This window comes from Oryctolagus cuniculus, chromosome 17 (assembly GCF_051225735.1).
Source record: "Oryctolagus cuniculus isolate XC-2025 breed Fujian yellow rabbit chromosome 17, ASM5122573v1, whole genome shotgun sequence".
Taxonomy (NCBI): Eukaryota; Metazoa; Chordata; class Mammalia; order Lagomorpha; family Leporidae; genus Oryctolagus; species Oryctolagus cuniculus.
The window spans coordinates 35,532,438-35,554,027 of record NC_142883.1 but is presented as its reverse complement, the minus strand read 5'-3'; the positions used below and the strand labels follow the sequence as shown (position 1 = coordinate 35,554,027).

The following is a 21,590-nucleotide window of genomic DNA, read 5'->3' as shown; positions in this document are numbered from 1 at the left end:
ACTCAGAGAAATCTCCTGGCTCCTGGCTTTGGATTGGTCCCACTCTGGCCATTGCAGTCATTTGGGTTATGAGCCAGCAGATGGAAGATTCCTCCCCACCCACCGCCCTGCCTCTCCGTAACTCTGCCTTTCAAATAAATTTTAAAAAATCTTTTTTAGAAAAAAAAAGTCATTTTAAACCATCAAAACTTTAAAATAATTGCTCCAGGGTAACTTTTCTCATTTCCCTCTCCTAACTTCCTAAGGCTTTCAGTCAGCTCTAATTTCATTAAACACAGTGTATGTGGCATAACAAAAAGGGATACACGGTAGACCTTGGAGCCAGTCAGAAATTCCAGTCCCTTTAACTGTTCCTTTCAGGTCAACAGTAGTGGAATGAAACACAAAAAACTACAAGTTCACTTAATAAAGAATATGAATGTTTATAAGTCAATATGCAAAATAGCTGCACACATCTGTTTTCACTTGAATAAAAAAATCACATTGTGACAAATTTTATAACCTTAACTTAAAATACAGGAATATTAACATTTACTAATGTATTTACATATTTTATTTACATCATCAACAAATCTGATGAAAAACAGCATATTATTTTCACACAGCAGGTTTTGACCAGTCTTTAAAAATTGGTCCATGAAATTTGTACTGCATTTAGTTAGAAAACATACTTGAGCCTCTTCAGAACTCCTGGGGGTACCTATTCACATAAAGTACTGCAAGGCCTCATTTTAAAAACAGAACAAAACAGGAGCAGCTGCGTTTACTCTTTAGGGACTACAAAACTGCCTTGTTCAAAAATATGAAAATCCTTGTGGGATTTTTTTAGCATGTATGTTTTTCACATCAAAATTACTTAATTGAACATTAAGCATCTAATAAAAAGTTATAAATATCCCTACCACATATGATATTATGCACTTCATGATTTGAAACAGCTACAAACTCGTTCTTAGAGAATACCCTTGTGAGGTAGGGCCAGTCGTTAAACCGATTTTACAAAAGAGGAAAATGAGATGTGATGATTTGCTAGTGAAGAGGCTGAAGTTAAATTTAATTTTTTTCCCTTAAAAAAACACCTTCTTATCCGCCTGCCTGACTTCTTTTACAAGTGAAAAGGTCTATTTTGAGTGCTGGGGGGGAAAAAGAGTGTGTAATTGAGGTATATCTCAGAGAGCAAAGGGAAGTACCATCTATGCCGGATATTTAATTTTTTTGTAATGAGGATGATGGGTTACCTGAATACATCTATCTAACCAATGGAAGTTACTAACAGAGGACTGCAAAATTCTTCAGCAAAACAGTATTTTCCACATTTCAATTTTTCCTGAGGTTCCAACACTGTGTATGTTTTCTCAAAGATGTTCTTAAAGTAAATGTGAATTATAGTCATGATGACAAGCCAAAAGCTCTTTAATCCAGTGAGTCTTATTGCTCTAAATCTCATGTAATTTGATATATATTTCTGTCCTCTGAGCATTAGATAAGTTAATAAAGCATTACAAAAATAAATTAAAAAAAAACTAAATGAGACCTCCTTTCAGGCTCTTCTTTGCACAGGTGTTTCTGTAAACACTTTTAAACCAGTTTTTTAAAATTCCAAATTATTCAAGTATCTCTTTAAACTTATGGCTTCATATATTAGTAAAAACTGAAGCAAATATGTAAAATCTTTAAATCCCCATCCGTAATTCTATGAAATCATTTACAAAAGCTACTTGCCTTTTTTAAAGCCTTCACAATACTGTTTCTTAAGAGCTAGAGTTCCATTACTATCACTATTACCTGCGTTGCAAGTCTCTGAGATTTCTGAGTAGTTAACTCCTACTAATTTTTCCTGAATTCTCCTTTCCCTTGATCCCATTTTCTCCCTCCCATCATTCCACCTTTGACATCATGTGTTACAAACTCACAGTTAAAATAAAACAGTAGGGCTACCCAATAGACTCATTTTTATAAGAAATTAAATTAAAGGCATGGCAGTCTTTCTTCACTTCAAAAGTTAAATACAAGGCCAAATTCCATTTCAAGTGTGCTCCCAATGGAAAAAAGCCCAGCTGCTACAATACAAACATACCAGCAAAGGAGATCCAAAGACGTGCCAATCAAATACAAGCAAGCATAATTCTCTTAAATTGTATGCATGTGGAATTGAATCATTTTAGTGATTCCAAGACATTACTGTTTCCATTCAGTTTAAAGTTGTATAAGATGCAGATTCATATTGGGTATATGCAGCAAACGGCTTCAATTTTTTGTTTAATTTTTTTCTAAATTCCACTAACACTCATGTTTATTATTTCGATTATTGTGCTTTCAATACAATGACAGAGCTGTACATCAGGATCCATGCTTCCAGTGTCCCTGGATCCATTTTTATAAGATGGATCTTTACAGATTCGAGACCATCCACTTGGCTTCTCCTTTATTTGTTGAAGACCTAAAAACATTAGGAATGAAAAACAAATTAAGACATGAAAACTACAAGGGAATTTGGTTTTCTTGTTTGAGATATTAAGATAAATCTTGAAAATGAGATAGCTTACGTGTAATAATTGGATCGATGTCTCTTGTCTGAGTGGCAACATCAGAGGCACAAACTTGCCCTATTTGGATGAGCAAAGACATTATGTCCTCATAAAGTGGAGGAAATGCTCTACAAAAAGAGACCAAACTTGGCAGAGTTGGCATGAAAAAAGCATACCGCTTAGCCTGTGTTAAAACTGTTGGAAAAAAACAAAACAGAATTTTTTATTTTAGATATTCAATGCAAATGGCCTACTTAAATACTAAGTCCATGCTAGAATCACTAAGTTTTCTATGGCTCAGCCAGACCCTGCCTTCCCAAAAGCTGACAATCTAGCAGCAACATCCTAGAAATCAATTCCTACTTTGCCCAAACACTATCATAGGTGCATAACATGCATACTTTCATTTAATTTTCTTATAAGATACCCATTTTACATGAGAAAACTCTTAAAAGCCTAGAGAGATTAAGAAAATTGTTTAAGGTCACACAGCCAGTTAGTGGTAGAGGTAGGATTACATGCAGCTAGTATAAACTCTTTTTTTTTTTTTTTTTTACAGGCAGAGTGGACAGTGAGAGAGAGTGAGACAGACAGAGAGAAAGGTCTTCCTTTACTGTTGGTTCACCCCCAATGGCCACTGTGGCCAGCGTGCTGAGGCCAGTGCACTGTGCTGATCCAAAGCCAGGAGCCAGGTGCTTCTCCTGGTCTCGCATGCGGGTGCAGGGCCCAAGCACTTGGGCCATCTTCCACTGCACTCCCAGGCCACAGCAGAGAGCTGGACTGGAAGAGGGGCAACCGGGACAGAATCCAGTGCCCCGACCAGGACTAGAACCTGGTGTGCGGGTGCCGCAGGCAGAGGATTAGCCTATTGAGCCACAGCGCCGGCCATAAACTCTTAACCACTACAAATTATTACAATATGAAGCATATACAAAGGAAAGAAAATCAACAGAGTATTATGGGAACACTGAGAAAGAATAGTAAGTTATAAGTCATAACTTTAAAGGAATGAATTATAGTTCACATAGTTTAAAGTAGTTTATTTTCATACCATTTTACTCTATAAACCAGAAGGTGATTAAAATCTTAGGATATGTTTTAGAACTTCAGGAAACAACAAATATATTTATCTTACAGATGTACATATATATGATTATATTTTTCTAGAACTCTGAGCATTTGCAATAAATCATAACTTGTTTTCTACTGACATACTGAGAAAGGAGATTTATTTTTCTCTATATATATATATATTCATCAACAAAATCAAAGAAAAGTTGTCTATCCACCTCTTCTATACTACAACTCACATTTTGAAATATATATATTTTCAAATGAAGAATAATTCAAAACATGTTATGAGCCGGCGCCGTGGCTCACTAGGCTAATCCTCCGCCTTGCGGCACCGGCACACCGGGTTCTAGTCCCAGTCGGGGCACCGGATTCTGTCCCGGTTGCCCCTCTTCCAGGCCAGCTCTCTGCTGTGGCCCGGGAGTGCAGTGGAGGATGGCCCACCGCGGCGGCCATTGGAGGGTGAACCAACGGCAAAGGAAGACCTTTCTCTCTGTCTCTCTCTCACTGTCCACTCTGCCTGTCAAAAAATAAATAAATAAATAGAAACATGTTATGAATGATGGGGCTGGCATTGTGGCACAGCGCGTTAAGCTGCCACCTTTGACACCTGTATCCCATATAGGCAACAGTACAACTCCCAGCTGCTCCACTTCTGAACTAGCACCATGCTAATGCACCTGGGAGGGCAGCAGAGGATGGTCCAAGTGCTTGGGCCCCTGCCACCCAAAAGGAAGAGCCAAATGAGGATAGAGGCTCCTGGCTGCTAGCTTCAGCCTGGCCCAGCCCCCAGTCGCCAGTACCCTCAGAAAATATATGCATTAATTTAGGGGCCAGCATTGTGACACAGCAAGCTTAGCTGCTGCCTGCAGTGCCAGCATCATATATCAGCACTGGTTCAAGTCCCAGCTGTCCCACTTCCGATCCAGCTCCCTGCTAATGTACCTGGGAAAGCAGCAGAGAATAGCCCAAGTGCTTGACCGCTGCCACCCAAGTAGGAGACCCAATAGAACCCCAGAGTCTTCACTTCCATGTGGATTAGCCCAGCATTGCAACCAGCAGATAAAGATCCCTCTCTGTCTCTCTTTTTCTTCTCTCCAAACAAATAAATCTTTAAACAAAAGTAAAAAACAAACAAAAATATATGTATAAATCTATTTTAGAAGATTTTTTTATTGATTATGATTGGTTACAAACCTGTTAGCAAAGTTCCCATGACATTGACAGCTAAACGAGCCACACTAAGTGACTTTGGTAATGCATACTGGATACATAAATGAGAAAGTAACTGGATGGCAAATATCTGTAATAAAAAATACAAATGTTATGTTTTTTATATCTTAAAATAATACAAATTCTAAAATGTTTTATTAACAGATAAAAATTTTCCAAAAGTACCAAAATGCTCATTACCTGTTTTTCAAGTTCTGGCTGTGCAATAAGCTCAGGAATAAAATCCAGACAGATATGCATAGATGGAATACCTGCGACTGTCAGAGGCAAAAGTTCACATGGATAACCCTATCTCAACAAGAAAGAGAAGAAATCAGAAACAAAATATAAGGTAATTACAGACAAAATACAAACAAAGATTTCACTTCCTTACTCTCAGAATACACAATGTCCTACACAGAGATAAATTATTTGAATAAGTTTTAGGTTGAAAAAAATCTCTAAAAGTCTAGAATTTTTCTCATATTTCAGTAGATCGTGATCACTGTATTATCTCTAAAGTATCCCTGTAAATTCTGCAATTCATAGCCCTCAAGAAAAATAAATCTCAACCACCAGGCATCACCCTTTGAAAACAGACCTGAAAGTGAACAAGCTTAGCAATGTTAGGATCTGCAATGTACATTTGGTGCAACAGACAACAGATAAGGCACTGAACTTCTCGAAGGTTACAGAGCAAATTGTCTTCTCCTTCTTCAGTTCCTTTACTTGGAGTGTTGGTGGTAATAACACTTTGAACATTCCTTAGCAAACTGTCTGGATTCACACCCTTTGCTTTCTCTTCTTCAGTAGGTAAACAAATCTCTAAGAGAATCTGGACAGCTGCACTATCCTACAAGGAAATAAAACACAATGAATAGAAAACATTTTGAGAAGCTGTTTAAAAACAAATCTGATTTTGTTTTCACATGAACAGAAATGATAAAATAACTAGTTGCTTAAGCAGACATATAAAGAGGTAGTTCTAAGAGCAGAACTGAGCAATTTACAGAGCATTGGTCTTTGATGGGTCTAGAATTCCTCAAGAATCTGAAGAAAATTATTCACTCTGTCCTCATGAAAATCAGCACACATAAAAAAACTATTATGGGTGGGGCCGGCACTGTAGCACAGAAGCTAAAGCCACGGCCTGCAGTGTCGGCATCCCATATGGACACCAGTTCAAGTCCTGGCTGCTCCACTTCAGATTCAACTCTCTGCCACAGCCTGGGAAAGCAGTGGAAGATGGCCCAAGTCCTTGGGCCCCTACACCCACAGGGAAGACCCTGTGGCTCTTAGCTTTGGATCAGCTGAGCTCTGGCTGTTTTGGCCATTTGGGGAGTGAACCATTGGATGGAAGAGCTCTCTCTCAGTAATTCTTTCAAGTAAGTAAATAAAATATTAAAAAAAAAACAAAACTATTTTGGGGCCAGCATAGTGGTGTAGTGGATTAAGCCACCACCACCAACACCAGCATCTGGGGCGTGAACCAGCAGAAAGACCTCTCTCTCTCTCTCTACCTTTCTGTAACTCTTTCAAACAAATAAATCTTTTTTTTTTTTTTTTTTTAAAGGAGTAGAGCAGCTGGAACTTGAACTGGTACCCATATGGGATGCTGGTACCGCAGGCAGAGGCCCCCTCTGCTGGTTTAAATGTGTTCACATTTTTTAAAAGATTTATTTATTATTAATTTGAAAGGCAGAATGACAGCAAGAGAAGGAGAAACAGAGAATGATCGTCTATCCTCTGGTACCACAACACCAGCCCCCTCGCATTTTGTTAAAATATAAATCTCATCTAAGTGGCTATTACATTTTTATCATGATGATTATTCCTGCTTAAAATGTTAAAAAAGAGTATCATGAAGATTAGTCCATGGGGTATTCAGAAGCAAGGTAATAGGATTATTCTATCACAGATTCTGTAATAAAAGGAATGCGCAATATGTTACTGATGTACATGGAAGAGATAATATGCCTCCTATTTAACTGTTTTCACTAACAGGAAGCCCTTTACTCTTTTTGTCTGAATTTTAGTTGGGTTTCTACCACTCACATGGGAAACCTGACTAGACTAAGTCAGTGGATGGGGTATTCTCTGTCTCATCTGTCTCTTTTTTTTTTTTTTTTTTTTTTTAATTTAACAGGCAGAGTGGACAGTGAGAGAGAGAGACAGAGAGAAAGGTCTTCCTTTGCCGTTGGTTCACCCTCCAATGGCCGCCGCGGTCGGCGCGCTGCGGCCAGCACACCGCGCTGATCCGATGGCAGGAGCCAGGTACTTATCCTGGTCTCCCATGGGGTGCAGGGCCCAAGCACTTGGGCCATCCTCCACTGCACTCCCTGGCCACAGCAGAGAGTTGGCCTGGAAGAGGGGCAACTGGGACAGAATCCGGCGCCCCGACCGGGACGAGAACCCGGTGTGCCGGTGCCGCAAGGCAGAGGATTAGCCTAGTGAGCCGCGGCGCCGGCTTCTATCTGTCTCTTGCTACCTCTCTCTGTGCCTCTGTCTAGGGGGAGAGGAGACGAGATGAGGGGAGGGGAGAGGAGGGGAGGAGAAGGTAGAGAGGAGGGCAAGGCAGAGGAGAGGGGAGGGGAGGGGAGGCGAAGGGAGGGGAGGCGAGGGGAAGAAAGAAGAAAGGAAGGAAGTTATATTCTTATTCATAATTAATTTTACTTTAGTAAAACTTACCTGAGCAGCCAATAATGCATTTTTCAATTCTTCCCTGGTAACTTCTGGGGCATCAGCCTGTCCAACTAAACCTATTGTATTATTCGGGGACGGCCTATCTTGCTCTGCTGTTTCCTTCAGATGAGCACTAAGGTAGGCTTTAGATGCAAGAAGATATCCATTCAACATGTGCAGAGTAATATCCATCAGTGGGGGGCATCTAAACAAGAAGAAAAATGTATGATAAAGAATATAAATTTGCAAATTAACCAAAATATGACAAATCCGATGTAAATTATTAAAACCTTGAACAGCACATCATAATAAGTTTTCTCACGGAAAAATTCATTCTCTAAAGTAACATTTGCTATTATTTCTCATTCTGTATATGTGAAGATTACATAGTCTTACCCATCTCACCTTATCAGTTAAAATCAAATTATCTGTAAGCTTTAGAGAAAGTCATTCCCTTTTTTTCTGTAGAAAAAAAAAGTTTTGTTTCCAGCAAAACTCTCAGAAATGAGCCCATAAAGCAGTCCTCAAGGAGTCATACTCAGGACAGGAATCCACACCACTGATTAAAGCACCCATGTCCCACATTGGAGTGACTGGGTCTGATACCACGCTTTGGATCCTGACTCCAGCTTCATGCTAACCTGGGAAGGCAGCAGTGATGGTTCAGTAGCTGAGATTCCGTCACACACACGGAAACCTAGATTGGACTCCAGGTTCAATATATGGCATTTGAATTGCAAACTACTGGATACTAGTGCTGTCTCTCTATCTCTGTCTCCATCTCTCTCTCTTTCACCTCTCAAATAATTTTTTTTTTTTTAAAGAGGTATATTCTGGAGCCAGTGTTGTAGCATAGCAAGTTAAGCCACAGCCCACAACTCCAGCATCCCACATGGGTGTCAGTTTGTGTCCCAGCTGCTCCACTTCTGATCCAGCTTCCTGGTAATGCACCTAGGAAAGCAGCAGATGATGGGAGACCTAGAAGAAGCTCCTGGCTTCTGGCTTTAGTCTGGCCTAGTCTCAGCTGTTGCAGCCATCTGAGGTGTAAACCAACAAATGGAAGATCATTCTTACTCTGTCTCTCCCTCTCTCTCGCTCTGCCTTTCATATGAATAAATAAATCTTTTTTATTAAAAAAAAAAAAGAGGTATATTCTATTACTGATAAGATGGAAACTAGAATAAATATTCTTTCTATTCCTGTTTCTTCTTTGGAGTAAAACAACGATGTATTCCATGAGTGATTCATCCACTTAACATAAGCATGTCACTAAGCTTCTGTTTTCTCATCTATAAAACAGGTACACAGTTATTCATTCCTCAAGGACTCTTCTATTTTTATTTCATCTAAATTTAATCTGTAAGAATCTTTGAGGAAGACTTTGAGACAAAATTCAGATGAGATAAAAACAGATATGCATTAACTATAAAAAAAGAAACAAAAAAGATAAATTAGTAATAATTAGAATTTTAAATGTCATGCTCTTAGGTAAATCTAGAAATTCCACTTCTTATCACAGAGAGAACCACAATGTATGCATTAATAGCATTACAGCTGTGTTAATAACTGACATACTGGAAATCATCTAAATGGCCATTAATATATCAATGGTTAAATAAACTATGGCAATGCTTCCCAAAACTCAAGAATCAACTAGAGTGCTTATTTAAAAATTATTCTCAAATTTAACCAATCTGAATCAGTCTCCAAAGGACAGGCCTGGCACACAATACAAGTACATGGAATAGCAGCATGCAGAACTATGCATACTGATATGAAAAACATATTAAGCATAGTAAGTATAAATAATAATAATAATAATAATAATAGTAATAATAGTACCAGCATCCTATATGGGCACTGGTTCGAGTCCTGGCTACTCCACATTTTTTTTTTGTTAACATTTATTTATTTGGAAGGCAGAGTTACAGAGGGAAAGGCAGAGGGAGAGACAGAAAGGTCTTCCATTCATTGGTTCACTCCTCAAATGACCTCAATGGCCAAAGCTGGACCAGTCTGAAGCCAGGAACCAGGAACTTCTTCCTGCTCTCCCATATGAGTGCAGGGGCCCAAGCCCTTAGGCCATCTTCTACTGCTTTCCCAGACCATAGCAGGGAGTTGGATCAGTGGAGCACCCGGGACGCAAACCAGTGCCCATATGGGATGCCGGCATTGCAGGCGGCGGCTTTACCTGCTGTACCACAACGACGGCCCAAGCTCCACTGGGAAAGCAAGGGAGGATGGCCCAAGTGCTTGAGCCTCTGCACCCATGGGTGGGACAAAGAAGAAGCTCTGAGCTACTGGCTTCAAACCAACCCAGCTCTGGTCACTGCAGCCATTAGAGGAGTAAACTAGCAGATGGAAATCATCTCTCTCTCTCTGTCTCTCCATCTCTCTCTAACTCTGTCTTTTAAATAAATAAATCTTAAAATAATAACAATGCCTACACTACAGTACTACTAAAATTTTTTAAACCACCCAAACCAAAAAAAGTTGAAATTTCTATTTATAAATTTCTAAGTGAAGAACCTTAAAAATCAAACCACGATGGAGTGACTTAAGCTAACACTATTAAAAACAAGAAGTTACCTTTGCCCCAAATAAAATTAAAGTTTAAAAATTATAGCCCTAAACTTTTTCCCCCAGAGCTAAAATTAGGTGCAGCTATAAAAATAAGGGACCCTATTCTTAGCTAGCTGAGACACTTGCGCCTGGCTGTGCTAAGACCTAACCCATTTTGTATGCCTCCTAATACTCAGATAACGGTGTGGGAAGCGGGACGCTGCTCTCCCTCCAGGGGAACGAAGGGAGCGAGACGTCGTCCCCCTCAGGGTGAACAAGATGACGCTGACAGGGAAAGGAACTGCTGAAGAAATAAACAACAAAATGGCGACGAGGTGCATGCCTCCCATGTGATCCCGTAGCTGATTGGATAGAGGACGCATGCCTTTCACATGATCAGCTCACGGATTGGACTGCTGTGTGCATGCCTCCCATGTGATCCCGTAGCTGATTGGACAGAAGACGCATGCCTTTCACATGATCAGCTCACAGATTGGACAGCTGTGTGCATGGACTCTATAGTGCTTTTGATTGGTCGCTGCGGGTATATAAACCGTGTGGCTCTGTGCTGAGGGCGCTCTCTGAACTCCCGAGTTCAGGAGGCCCGTCTGCGCAGACGCCGAATAAATCCTCTTGCTTTTGCATCAGCCGGTCTGGACTCTGAGTCTTTGGGGTGTGCCTCTCGATGTGTTAGCATCCTCACACAGAGGGTCTAACATAAGTACATACAAAAGCAAAGCTATGTATTAACCACTATAACAAAGTTTCTTTTGGAGATGGGACTGGGATTGGGTCAAAAGGCCAAGGAGGAATTTTGTTTTAGCAGTGTCAGCATGAGATATAAGAAGAAGACTTTACTGAACATCTCCTCTTTTTGTTCATCTCCTTAGACATTATGAAATATTTACTTATTAACATAGAGGATTACTTCTGAAAGTGCATGCTACATGGAATTAAGACATTTATTTTAGTGCAATTTTTTGAAATTCATGCAAATAAGGGGAATTCAAAAATCTCACGAAAAGGAGGCAAGTGTTGTGACACAGTATTCAAGATGTTGCTTGAGGGGCCAGCACCATGGCGTAGCGGGTAAAAGCCATCGCCTGCAGTGCTGGCATCCCATATGGGCGCTGCTTCGTGTCCTGGCTGTTTCACTTCCGATCTAGCTCCCTACTATGGCCTGGGAAAGCAGCAGAAGATGGCCTAAGTCCTTGGGCCCCTACACCCGTGTGGGAGACCTGGAAGAAGCTCCTGGCTTCAGATCAGCGCAGTTCCAGCTGTTGCAGTCAACTGGGGAGTCAACCAGAGGAAGAAAGATCTCTCTCTCTCTCTCTCTCTCTGCTTCTCCTTCTCTCTCTGTGTTAACTCTGATTTTAAAATACGTTGCTTGAGACACCTGCATCCCACATAGTAGGGCTGAGTTCAAGTCTCTGCTCTGATTCTGATCCAGCTTCTTGGGAGGTGGCAGGTAATGGCTCAGATACTTAAGTTCCTTTCACCATATGGGAGACCTGGTTAGAATTCTATGCTGATGGCCTCAGCCTGGCCCAGCCTCAGCTCTTATAAGCATTTGGGGAGTGAGTCAGTGATGGAAGATCTGTCTCTGTTTCTGTTTCTTTCTCAGTCTCTCTCTCTGTCATTCTGCCTTTCAAATAAATAAATAAATAAATAAATAATTTTTTTTGAATTCACGAAAAATACTATGGAAAAACCATGTAGGATTTCAAAATTGTCTTATACCACAATAAATTTATCATTTAATTCCTTTTTTCATGAACTTTTTGAAGTAGTTCATGAATATACTCAAAAAAAATAAAAGACAAAAAGTCACACAGGTCATGTTACCTAGTTATCTGCAAAGACATTAAGACACAAGTTTAAACTGAATTTCTTACATTTTTTTCCACTCTCCAAAGTATAGCTCCATAGTAAAATTGCAACTCATATGGCACATACCTATGAACCCTCTGATCACACCGTAGGACAATGAGAGGATCGATCATCAGGTCATTCTGAGTATACTTTTGCTGTCGTACAAACTTTATCGAAGGCTGAAGTGCATTAACTGTCATTACCCACAACCTGATGAAAAAAAAGATTGCATATTCAAAACAGCTATACTACAATTGAAATTTGTAGCCATCCAGTTGTTTCTATTTTAGCAACTTAATATTCAGGTAAAAAATTAGAAAACAGTATGAATAAACTGGGAAAAGTGAAAAATTATAGCTATCTAATTTATTATTGCATCTCTGAAACAAGTGAAGACAAAACAGTAAACACACAGTAGTCTCAAAAATATTCATTGTTGGAGCCGGCACTGTGGCATAGTGGGTAAAGACGCTGCCTGCAAAGCCAATATCCTGTATGGGTGGATGTTCGAGTCCCAGCTGCTGTACTTCAAATCCAGCTCTCTGCTGTGGCCTGAGAAACAAGCAGAAGATGGCCCAAGTCCTTGGGATCCTGTACCCGCCTGGGAGACCCAGAAGAAGCTCTGGATCCTGGCTTCAGATTGGCACAGCTCCGGCCACTGAGACCATTTGGAGAGTAAAACCAGCGGATGGAAGACTTCTCTCTCTCAGGGCTGGCACCATAGGTTAATCCTCCACCTGCAGCGCCAGCATCCCATATGGGTGCTGCGGGTTCTAGTCTCGGCTGTTCTTCTTCCAATCCAGTTCTCTGCTGTGTCCTGGGAAAGCAGTAGAAGATGGCCCAAGTGCTTGGGCCCCTGCACCCGCCTGGGAGACCAGGAAGAAGCACCTGGCTCCTGGCTTCGGATTGTACAGCGCGCAGGCCGTAGCAGCCATTTGGGGAGTGAACCAACAGAAGGAAGACCTTTCTCTCTGTCTCTCCCTCTCACTTTTTGTAACTCTCTCTCTCAAATAAATAAATAAAATTTAAAAAAAAAGAAAATAAAAGACTTCTTTTTCTTTGCCTCTGCCTCTTTCTAACTCTGCTTTTCAAATAAATAAATAAATCTTTAAAAAAAATTCACTGCTGTAATGGAATAATCATAACACAGAAAATTAAAATTAATACCTCAGCTACAAAACATTTGCTCTATGACTCTGTAAATCATTAAACCTGTCTGAACTGTTCATCTGAAAAGTATGAATGTAACATCTGCAAATGAAATAATACTTATCCAAACAATGGAAACAGCATCTGCCCTCAGAATGTAAGCCATTATTTTATATTTATCATCACAGTCTCAATATGAAATACTACTTTGAAATTAGATAATAATAAATAATAAAAGTTGTTACTAAACTGATACACAACAGAATAACTAAGCGAACTATCAATATGGAGGTTACCTGATCTATCACAGTGAAGTCCAAGAGCCCACCAGTCTTACCTCACACATAAAACTCACTCATAAATATCAATGAACAGCCAAGAATCAGCAGACATTCAAAGAATGCTTTGCTTTGACACAGCTTAAAATATACAAACTGAAAAAACAAAAACTCCAAAGAAACGGAAAACGAAAGGATCAGAAGAAAAAATCAAAAAAAAAAAAAAACAGCTATTATTAATATCCTTAAACAACAGAACAATTCATAAATAAAACAAGAGGTAGTTAAAACTATTCAGGGGAAATGGCGTTGTGGATGGTGGGTCAAGCCGCCACCTGCAACACCAGCATTCCATATGGGCTCCAGTTTGTGCCCCAGCAGCTCCACTTCCAACCCAGCTCCCTGCCAATGGCCTGGGAAAAGCAGTGGAGGATTGCCCAAGTGTTTGAGCCCCTGCCACTCACATGGAAGACCCAGAAGAAGCTCCTGGCTTGCATTTGGCCCAGCTGTTGCCATTGTGGCTATTCGGGAAGTGAACCAATGGACAGAAGATCTCTCTCTGTCTCTGCCCCTTTCTCTCTGTAACTCTTTCAAATTAATTAATTAATTTAAAAAAATGGGGGGTCCAGCATTGCAACATCAATATTCAGATCAGAGCACCGCTTGGAGTCTCCACTACTCTGCTTCCAACCCAACTCCCTGCTAATGTGCCTGCAAAGAAAATAGCCCAAGTACTTGGGTCACTGCCACTCACATGGAGATTTAGATGGAACAGACATTGTTGCACAGTTAAGATTTAAGATCACTTTTGATACCCACACCCTTTATCAGGGTACCTCTTGGAGTCCCAGATGCTCTGTTTCTGATGCTAATGTACGGAGACAGCAAGATGATGACTCAAGTACTTGGGACCCTGCCAATTAAATGGCAGACCCCAGTGGAGTTCCTGGCTCCTGATTTCAGCCTGGGCCAATCCCAGCTGTTGCAGCCATTGAGGGAGTGAACCAGCAATGGAAAATTCTCTCTCTCTCGCTCTCTCTCTCTCTCTTCCCTTCAAATAAATACATAAATAAATCTTTAAAAGAAATAAACAGGGGCAGGCATCACGGCACAGTGGGCTAAGCCACCACTTTGGATACCCATATCCCATATTAAAGTGCTGGTTCAATTCTCTGCCTCATCCTCACTCTCAATCACTGAATTTCAAATAACATTTTTTTGTAAATCAAATCCAGTATTCCAAATTTTTAGATATGAACAGGTGTCAATGATGCATTCAGCAGAGACCCAATGACCAAACAAGTTCTCCAAATATTGCTGGATATTGGAACCGCCTAGAGAATATTTTCAAGAATACTGATGGGGTTGGCGCTGTGGCACAGTAGGTTAAAGCCCCAGCCTGCAGCACCAGCATCCCATGTGGGCTTTTCCACTTCCAACACAGCCCCCTGCTAATGTGCCTGGGAGAGCAGTGGAGAATGGGCCAAGTCCTTGGGTCCTTGCACCCACATGGGAGACCCACAGGAAGCTCCTGGCTCCTGGCTTCAGATAGGATCAGTTCCAGCCATTTGGGGAGTGAACCAGCAGATGGAAGACCTCTCTCTGTCTCTTCCTCTCTCTGTACCTCTTTCAAATAAATAAAATAAATCTTAAAAAAAAAAAAAAAAGAAGAAGAATACTGATGCATCACTCCCATACACAGAAATTCTGATTTAATTGTCAAAACTTCTAATCCCCAGGTAATTTTATATGCATCAAAAATTGGAACCACTGATTTGATGTAAGACACAATGGTGGGAGCTAGTGTTATGGCAGGTTAAGCCTCCACCTGTGATACTGGCATCCTATATGGGTACTGGTTCAAGACGTGGCTGCTCTACTTCTGATCCAACTTCCTGCTAATGCACCTGGGAAGCAGAGGAAGATAGCCCAAGTGCTTGGGTGCCTGTACCCACATAAGAGACCCAGATGAAGCTCTAGGTTCCGGGCTTAGGCATGGCCCAGCCCAGGCCACTGTGGCCATTTGGTCAGTGAACCAGTAGATGGAAGATCTCTAAAACACTGTCTTTCCCTCTAACTTTGCCTTTCAAATAAATAAAAAGTAAATCTTAAACACACACACACATACACACAATGGTGACTGAAATCATAATTAGCTACAAATGACTATACATAAGAATGCCCCGGGGCCAGCTGCTCTACTTCTGATCCAGCTGTCTGCAATGGCCTAGGAAAGCAGTAGAAGTTGGCCCAAGTCCTTGGGCCCCTGCACCTGTGTGGGAGACCTGGAGGAAGTTCTTGGCTCCTGGCTTCAGACTGGCACAGCTCTGGCCATTGCGGCCATTTGGGGAGTAAACCAGAAGATGGAAGTCCGCTCTCTCTCTGCCTTTCCTTCTCTGTGTAACTTTCAAATAAATATATCTTAAAATAAAAAAAAAAAGGAAGAAAGAAAACCAGAGCTTGACCATGGATGGGGCAAGTTTAAAAAAAAAAAAAAAAAAGAAAGAAAGCCCTATTAAAAAACTTAGGGCCGGCGCCGCGGCTCACTAGGCTAATCCTCCGCCTAGCGGCGCTGGCACACCGGGTTCTAGTCCCGGTCGGGGCGCCGGATTCTGTCCCGGTTGCCCCTCTTCCAGGCCAGCCCTCTGCTGTGGCCAGGGAGTGCAGTGGAGGATGGCCCAGGTGCTTGGGCCCTGCACCCTATGGGAGACCAGGAAAAGCACCTGGCTCCTGGCTCCTGCCATCGGATCAGCGCGGTGCGCCGGCCGCAGCGCGCTGGCCGCGGCAGCCATTGGAGGGTGAACCAACGGCAAAGGAAGACCTTTCTCTCTGTCTCTCTCTCTCACTGTCCCCTCTGCCTTTAAAAAAAAAAAAAAAAAAAAAAAAAAAAAAAAAAAAAACTTGGAAATACTTTAAGGTTTCTTCTATTTCGTAAGATGAAATTAATGTTTTTCGTTATATTATGCTCTTAGAATTGTGCCTATAAATCACACTGAATCTATTAAAAACCAATTAAAAATTTAAAAAGTAAAAAATGTTTACTCTTTTCTTTACTGTTATAACAACTCTTTTACCAGTAGTCTTTAAAAAGGAGATACGTTAACATAAGCAGTCTCATGAAAATTTTCTTCCAACAATTAAGTTTATATTTTTGCATATTATCACTGCTACACATTTATCTACCACATGTAACAATGGACTGAACTTACCTTCTAGGCATCACAGTATTAAGAACCATCCATAATTTATTGACTGTTTGGAGAATTCTCCGCGGGACTCCTGAATTCAATAGCTGATTCATGTTGGATGTTAATACTTCCGCATATGGTATAAGTTCACTAGCAGACAGTAGAGTCAAATGTTCTATAATCTGCATCACTTGTGTGTGACTTACTGGAACAGCTGAAAATGCTAAAAAAGAGAACAAATTTAACAATCAATCTAAATTCCATAAACTTTACCAAGGAGGAAGTAATATTGCTCTCTCAGACCAAAGGCAAAATAAATCAAGAAAACGGCTAAAAAGCAAAACTTTCAATCCTAGCTATAGTTGTGACTCAACTTAAAATAAGGGCTGTAAGAAAAACTTATGGAAGAACAGTTGTTATTTAGTAAAGGACAAAAATTTGTAAGAGATATTTATTTATTTATTTGAAAAACAGTTACAGAAAGAGAAGGAGAGACAGACCCACTATCCACCAGTTCACTCCCAAAATGGCCACAACAGCCAAGGCTGGGCCAGGCCAAAGCCAGAAGCCAGGAGCCAGGAGCTTAATCTGGTCTCCCATGTGTATGCAGAGGCCCAAGGACATGGGCCATCTTTTACTGCTTTCTCAGGCCACTAGCAGGGAGCTGGATTGGAAGTGGAGTAGCTAGGACTCGAACTGGTGCTCATACAGGATGCCAGTGCTGCAGGCAATGGCTGTACCTGCTATACCACACCACCAGCCCCAAACAAAAATATTTTTTAAATCCCATCAGTGACCTGAAGATCAATGTTATTTTCTTGGTGATTCAGACTAACTTTAAAGAGAGAATGGTGGGAGGGGGCCGGCACTATGGAGTAGTGGATAAAGTTGCAGCCTGCAGTGCTGGCATCCCATATGGGCACTGGTTCAAGTCCCAGCTGCTCCACTTCTGATCCAGCTCTCTGCTATGGCCTGGGAAAGCAGCGGAGGATGGCCCAAGTCCTTGGGCCCCTGTGCCAATGTAGGAGACCCAGAGGAGGCTCAAGGCTCCTGGCTTTGTTCAGATTGGTGCAGTTCCAGCCAATGCAGCCAACTGGAGAGTGAACCAGCAGATGCAGACCTCCCTCTCTCTCTCTCTCTCTCTGTAACTTTGACTTTCAAATAAATAACTAAATCTTCAAAAAAAAAAAAAAAAAGAGGATGGTGGGGTCAGTGCTGACCCGGCTTCCCCGAGAAAGCAGAGGAGAAGGGCCCAAGTGTTTGGGCCCCAGCCACCAACATGGGAGATCCAGGTGAAACTCCAAGATCCCTGGCTTGCACTTGGCCCAGCTCTAGCCATTGTGGCCATTTGGGAAGTGAACCAGTGGATGGAAGATTTTTCTCCATCTATCACTCATCTCTGTCACTCTGCCTTTCAAATAACTAAAATAAAATAAATTAAAAAAAGAAGACTGAAACAGGAAAATACATCAAAGCATTGCTTTTGGTAGTTAAAACTCATTTGAAATGTTCAAACTTTTTATATTTTCCTCCAGGTGGTGCCCTTCTCAGAATGTAGGCATCCGGTAGATTGGTATTACTAAAAAATATCTAGATCTATGCTCTCCAATAGAGCAGTTACTAACCCATGTGGCTACTGAGTACCTGAAATGTAGCTAGTCCAAGCTAAGGTATAATAAGCATAAAATATATACCAAATCACAAAGACTTATGTAGGGGGAAAAGCAGAAATCTCAATTTTCATATTGACTACATGATAAATTAACAATGGAGGGGTCGGCACTGTGGCACAGCAGGTAAAGCCACCTCCTGCAGTGCCAACATCCCAGCTGCTCTACTTCCCATCCAGCTCTCCGCTATGGCCTGGGAAAGCAGTAGAAGATGGCCCAAGTTCTTGGGCCTCTGCACCTACATGGGAGACCTAGAAGAAGCTCCAGGCTCCTAGCTTCGGGTCGCCCAGCTACTGCCATTGTAGCCATCTGGGGAATGAAAGAGTGGGTGGAAGATCTCTCTCTTTCTCTCTCTCTGTCTCTGCCTCTCTCTCTATAACTCTGCCTTTCAAATAAATATTCTTTCAAAAAATACATTAGATATAATTGGTTAAATAATTATTTATTTGGCTTTTTTCTTTTTTATGTAGCTACTAGAAGGTTTACAATGTGGTTCACATATTTCTACTCAAAAGTACTAAACTACAGCATTATCCTTTAACAGTTAAGTATACTGCTCTATTCTAGTCCATTTATTTCTAACTAGTTTCTGATATTCCTAATACCTATACCAGCTTTGCAGGGGTATAACACCAGACCCATGAGGGAAAAGATTCAAATGTATGTGAAAAAAAATGGTTAAGATACCTTAAACTCAGAGAAGTATTTAAGGTAATTAATAAGAGTAAATTCACAATATGTTCAGGAAAACTATATGGTTAGAAGATTTTTTTATTAGCCCAGCATCTCTTCGTACTATTAAACAGGTCAAAATCGTGTCAATTTACTTTACCTTCTTGGAGCTGTTTAGGAGAGTGGTTTTTGGCATTATTAGTCAGGAGCATTCGTCTTAACAAAGCGTCAGTCCCTGTGATTTCTTCTTCACAGATCCAGTCATCCACAATACATAAATGTGGGTAGTTAGTTGCAAGAAGACGTAGTAAAGCTGAATGCAATCCTTGAAAATGTACAGCAAGTCAATTAGACAGTCTATTCTCAAACACAAAAATCTCCCCTACCTCTTTTTTTTTTTTTTTTTTTTGACAAGCAGAGTGGACAGTGAGAGAGAGAGACAGAGAGAAAGGTCTTCCTTTGCCGTTGGTTCACCCTCCAATGGCCGCCGCGGCCGGCGCGCTGCAGCCGGCACACCATGCTGATCCGAAGCCAGGAGCCAGGTGCTCTCCTGGTCTCCTATGGGGTGCAGGGCCCAAACACTTGGGCCACCCTTCACTGTACTCCCTGGCCATAGCAGAGAGCTGGCCTGGAAGAGGGGCAACTGGGACAGAATCCGACGCCCCAACCAGGACTAGAACCCAGTGTGCCGGCGCCACAAGGCGGAGGATTAGCCTATTGAGCCGCAGTGCTGGCCCACACTACCTCTTTCTTTATACAGCCCTAAGAATATGCACTTCATCTTTTAAAAAAAAGATTTATTTATTTTGGGCAGGTATTGTGGTACAGAGGGTTAAGCTGCTGCCAGCAACATCAGCATCCCATGTGGGCACCAATATGGCCAGTTTGAGTCCCAGCCACTCCACTTTTGATCCAGCTCCCTGCTAATGCACCTGGGAAAGCAGCAGAAGATGGCTCAAGCACATGGGCCACTGTCCCCATGTAGGAGACCCAGATGAAGCTCCTGGCTCCTGCCTTCAGCCTGGCCCAGTCCTGAATGTTCTGGCCATTTAGGGAGTGGATAGAAGATCTATCCCTCTGTAACTCTAGCTTTCAAATAAACAAACTTTGGAAAATGTACTTCTTATACAGGCATACCACAGTTCAAGAACTTCTTTTTTTTTTTTTTTTTTTTTTTTTGACAGGCAGAGTGGACAGTGAGAGAGAGAGACAGAGAGAAAGGTCTTCCTTTGCCATTGGTTCACCCTCCAGTGGCCGCCGCAGCCGGCGCACTGCGGCCGGCACACCGCGCTAATCCAAAGGCAGGAGCCAGGTACTTATCCTGGTCTCCCATGGGGTGCAGGGCCCAAGCACTTGGGCCATCCTCCACTGCACTCCCTGGCCACAGCAGAGAGCTGGCCTGGAAGAGGGGCAACCGGGACAGAATCCGGCGCCCCGACTGGGACTAGAACCCGGTGTGCCGGCGCCGCTAGGCGGAGGATTAGCCTAGTGAGCCGCGGCGCCGGCCAAGAACTTCTGTATAGTAGCTGGAGCCAAGGAATCTACTTAAATAAAGATCCCCAGGGTAGGCATTTGGAACAGTTGTTAAGATGCCTCTTGGGATACCCACATCCCATATCAGAATGCCAGAGTTCAAGTCCCAGCTCCAGTCCCATTCCAGATTCCTACCAACGCACACCTTGGGAGGCAGCAGTCGGATCTCTAGCACCCATGTGAGAGATTCAGACTAACTTCCTGGCTCCTGGCTTCAGCCTGGCCCTGCACAGCTGTTGTTGGTATTTGGGGAATGAACCAGCAGACGGAAGGGATATCTCTTTGTCTCTCTCTTTCAAACACATTAAACAAATACATCTAAATAAATAAATGAATAAAAATTCTGAAGTAATCTGATACACAGAGAGTTTGAAATCACTACTTACAACAAAAATTCATAAGCTTTTTTTTTTTTTTTTTTTTTTCCGACAGGCAGAGCGGACAGTGAGAGAGAGAGACAGAGAGAAAGGTCTTCCTTTGCCGTTGGTTCACCCTCCAATGGCCGCCGCGGCCGGCGCGCTGCGGCCGGCGTACCATGCTGATCCGATGGCAGGAGCCAGGTGCTTCTCCTGGTCTCCCATGGGGTGCAGGGCCCAAGCACTTGGGCCATCCTCCACTGCACTCCCTGGCCACACAGAGAGCTGGCCTGGAAGAGGGGCAACCGGGACAGAATCCAGCGCCCCGACCAGGACTAGAACACAGTGTGCCGGCGCCACAAGGCGGAGGATTAGCCTAGTGAGCTGCGGCGCCAGCCATAAGCTTTCTTCTACGCCATTGCAATAAAACAACAGCCTCCCATCAGGAAAAGCTGTTTGATGCATCAATGATTCAAGAGTTGAAGGGAGGGGCCAGCGCTGTGGCGTAGTGGGTAAAGCCGCCGCCTACAACGCCAGCATCCCATATGGGTGCCGGTTTGAGTCCTGGCTGCTCCACTTCCAATCTAGCTCCCTGCTATGGCCTGGGAAAGCAGTAGAAGATAGCCCACGTACTTGGGCCCCAGCAACCCACGTGGGAGACCTGGAGGAGGCTCCTGGCTCCTGCCTCTGGATTGGCGCAGCTCTGGCCATTGCAGCCATCTGGGGAATGAACCAGCAGATGGAAGACCCCTCTCTGTCTCTACCTCTCCCTCTGTAACTCTTTCAAATAAATGAAGTAAATCCTTAAAAAAAAAAA

At 42.2% G+C, this 21,590-nt stretch overlaps 1 protein-coding gene across 2 annotated transcripts in view; it reads right to left on the bottom strand.

Moving 5' to 3' along the window:
* Positions 1-397: 397 nt before the first annotated feature.
* Positions 398-21,590, bottom strand: part of INTS2 (integrator complex subunit 2) — a 64,744-nt gene continuing 43,551 nt past the window's right edge. For both annotated transcript variants that reach the window (XM_008271192.5, XM_051824719.3), the window contains exons 17-25: positions 19,045-19,209; positions 16,564-16,765; positions 12,012-12,137; positions 7,500-7,698; positions 5,413-5,664; positions 5,013-5,120; positions 4,797-4,902; positions 2,547-2,723; positions 398-2,440 (exon numbers count right to left, since the gene is read on the bottom strand). In XM_008271192.5, coding sequence (XP_008269414.2) covers positions 2,271-2,440; positions 2,547-2,723; positions 4,797-4,902; positions 5,013-5,120; positions 5,413-5,664; positions 7,500-7,698; positions 12,012-12,137; positions 16,564-16,765; positions 19,045-19,209 — 1,505 coding nt within the window. In that variant the 3' untranslated portion in view covers positions 398-2,270. The remainder of the gene's footprint in view (positions 2,441-2,546; positions 2,724-4,796; positions 4,903-5,012; positions 5,121-5,412; positions 5,665-7,499; positions 7,699-12,011; positions 12,138-16,563; positions 16,766-19,044; positions 19,210-21,590) is intronic.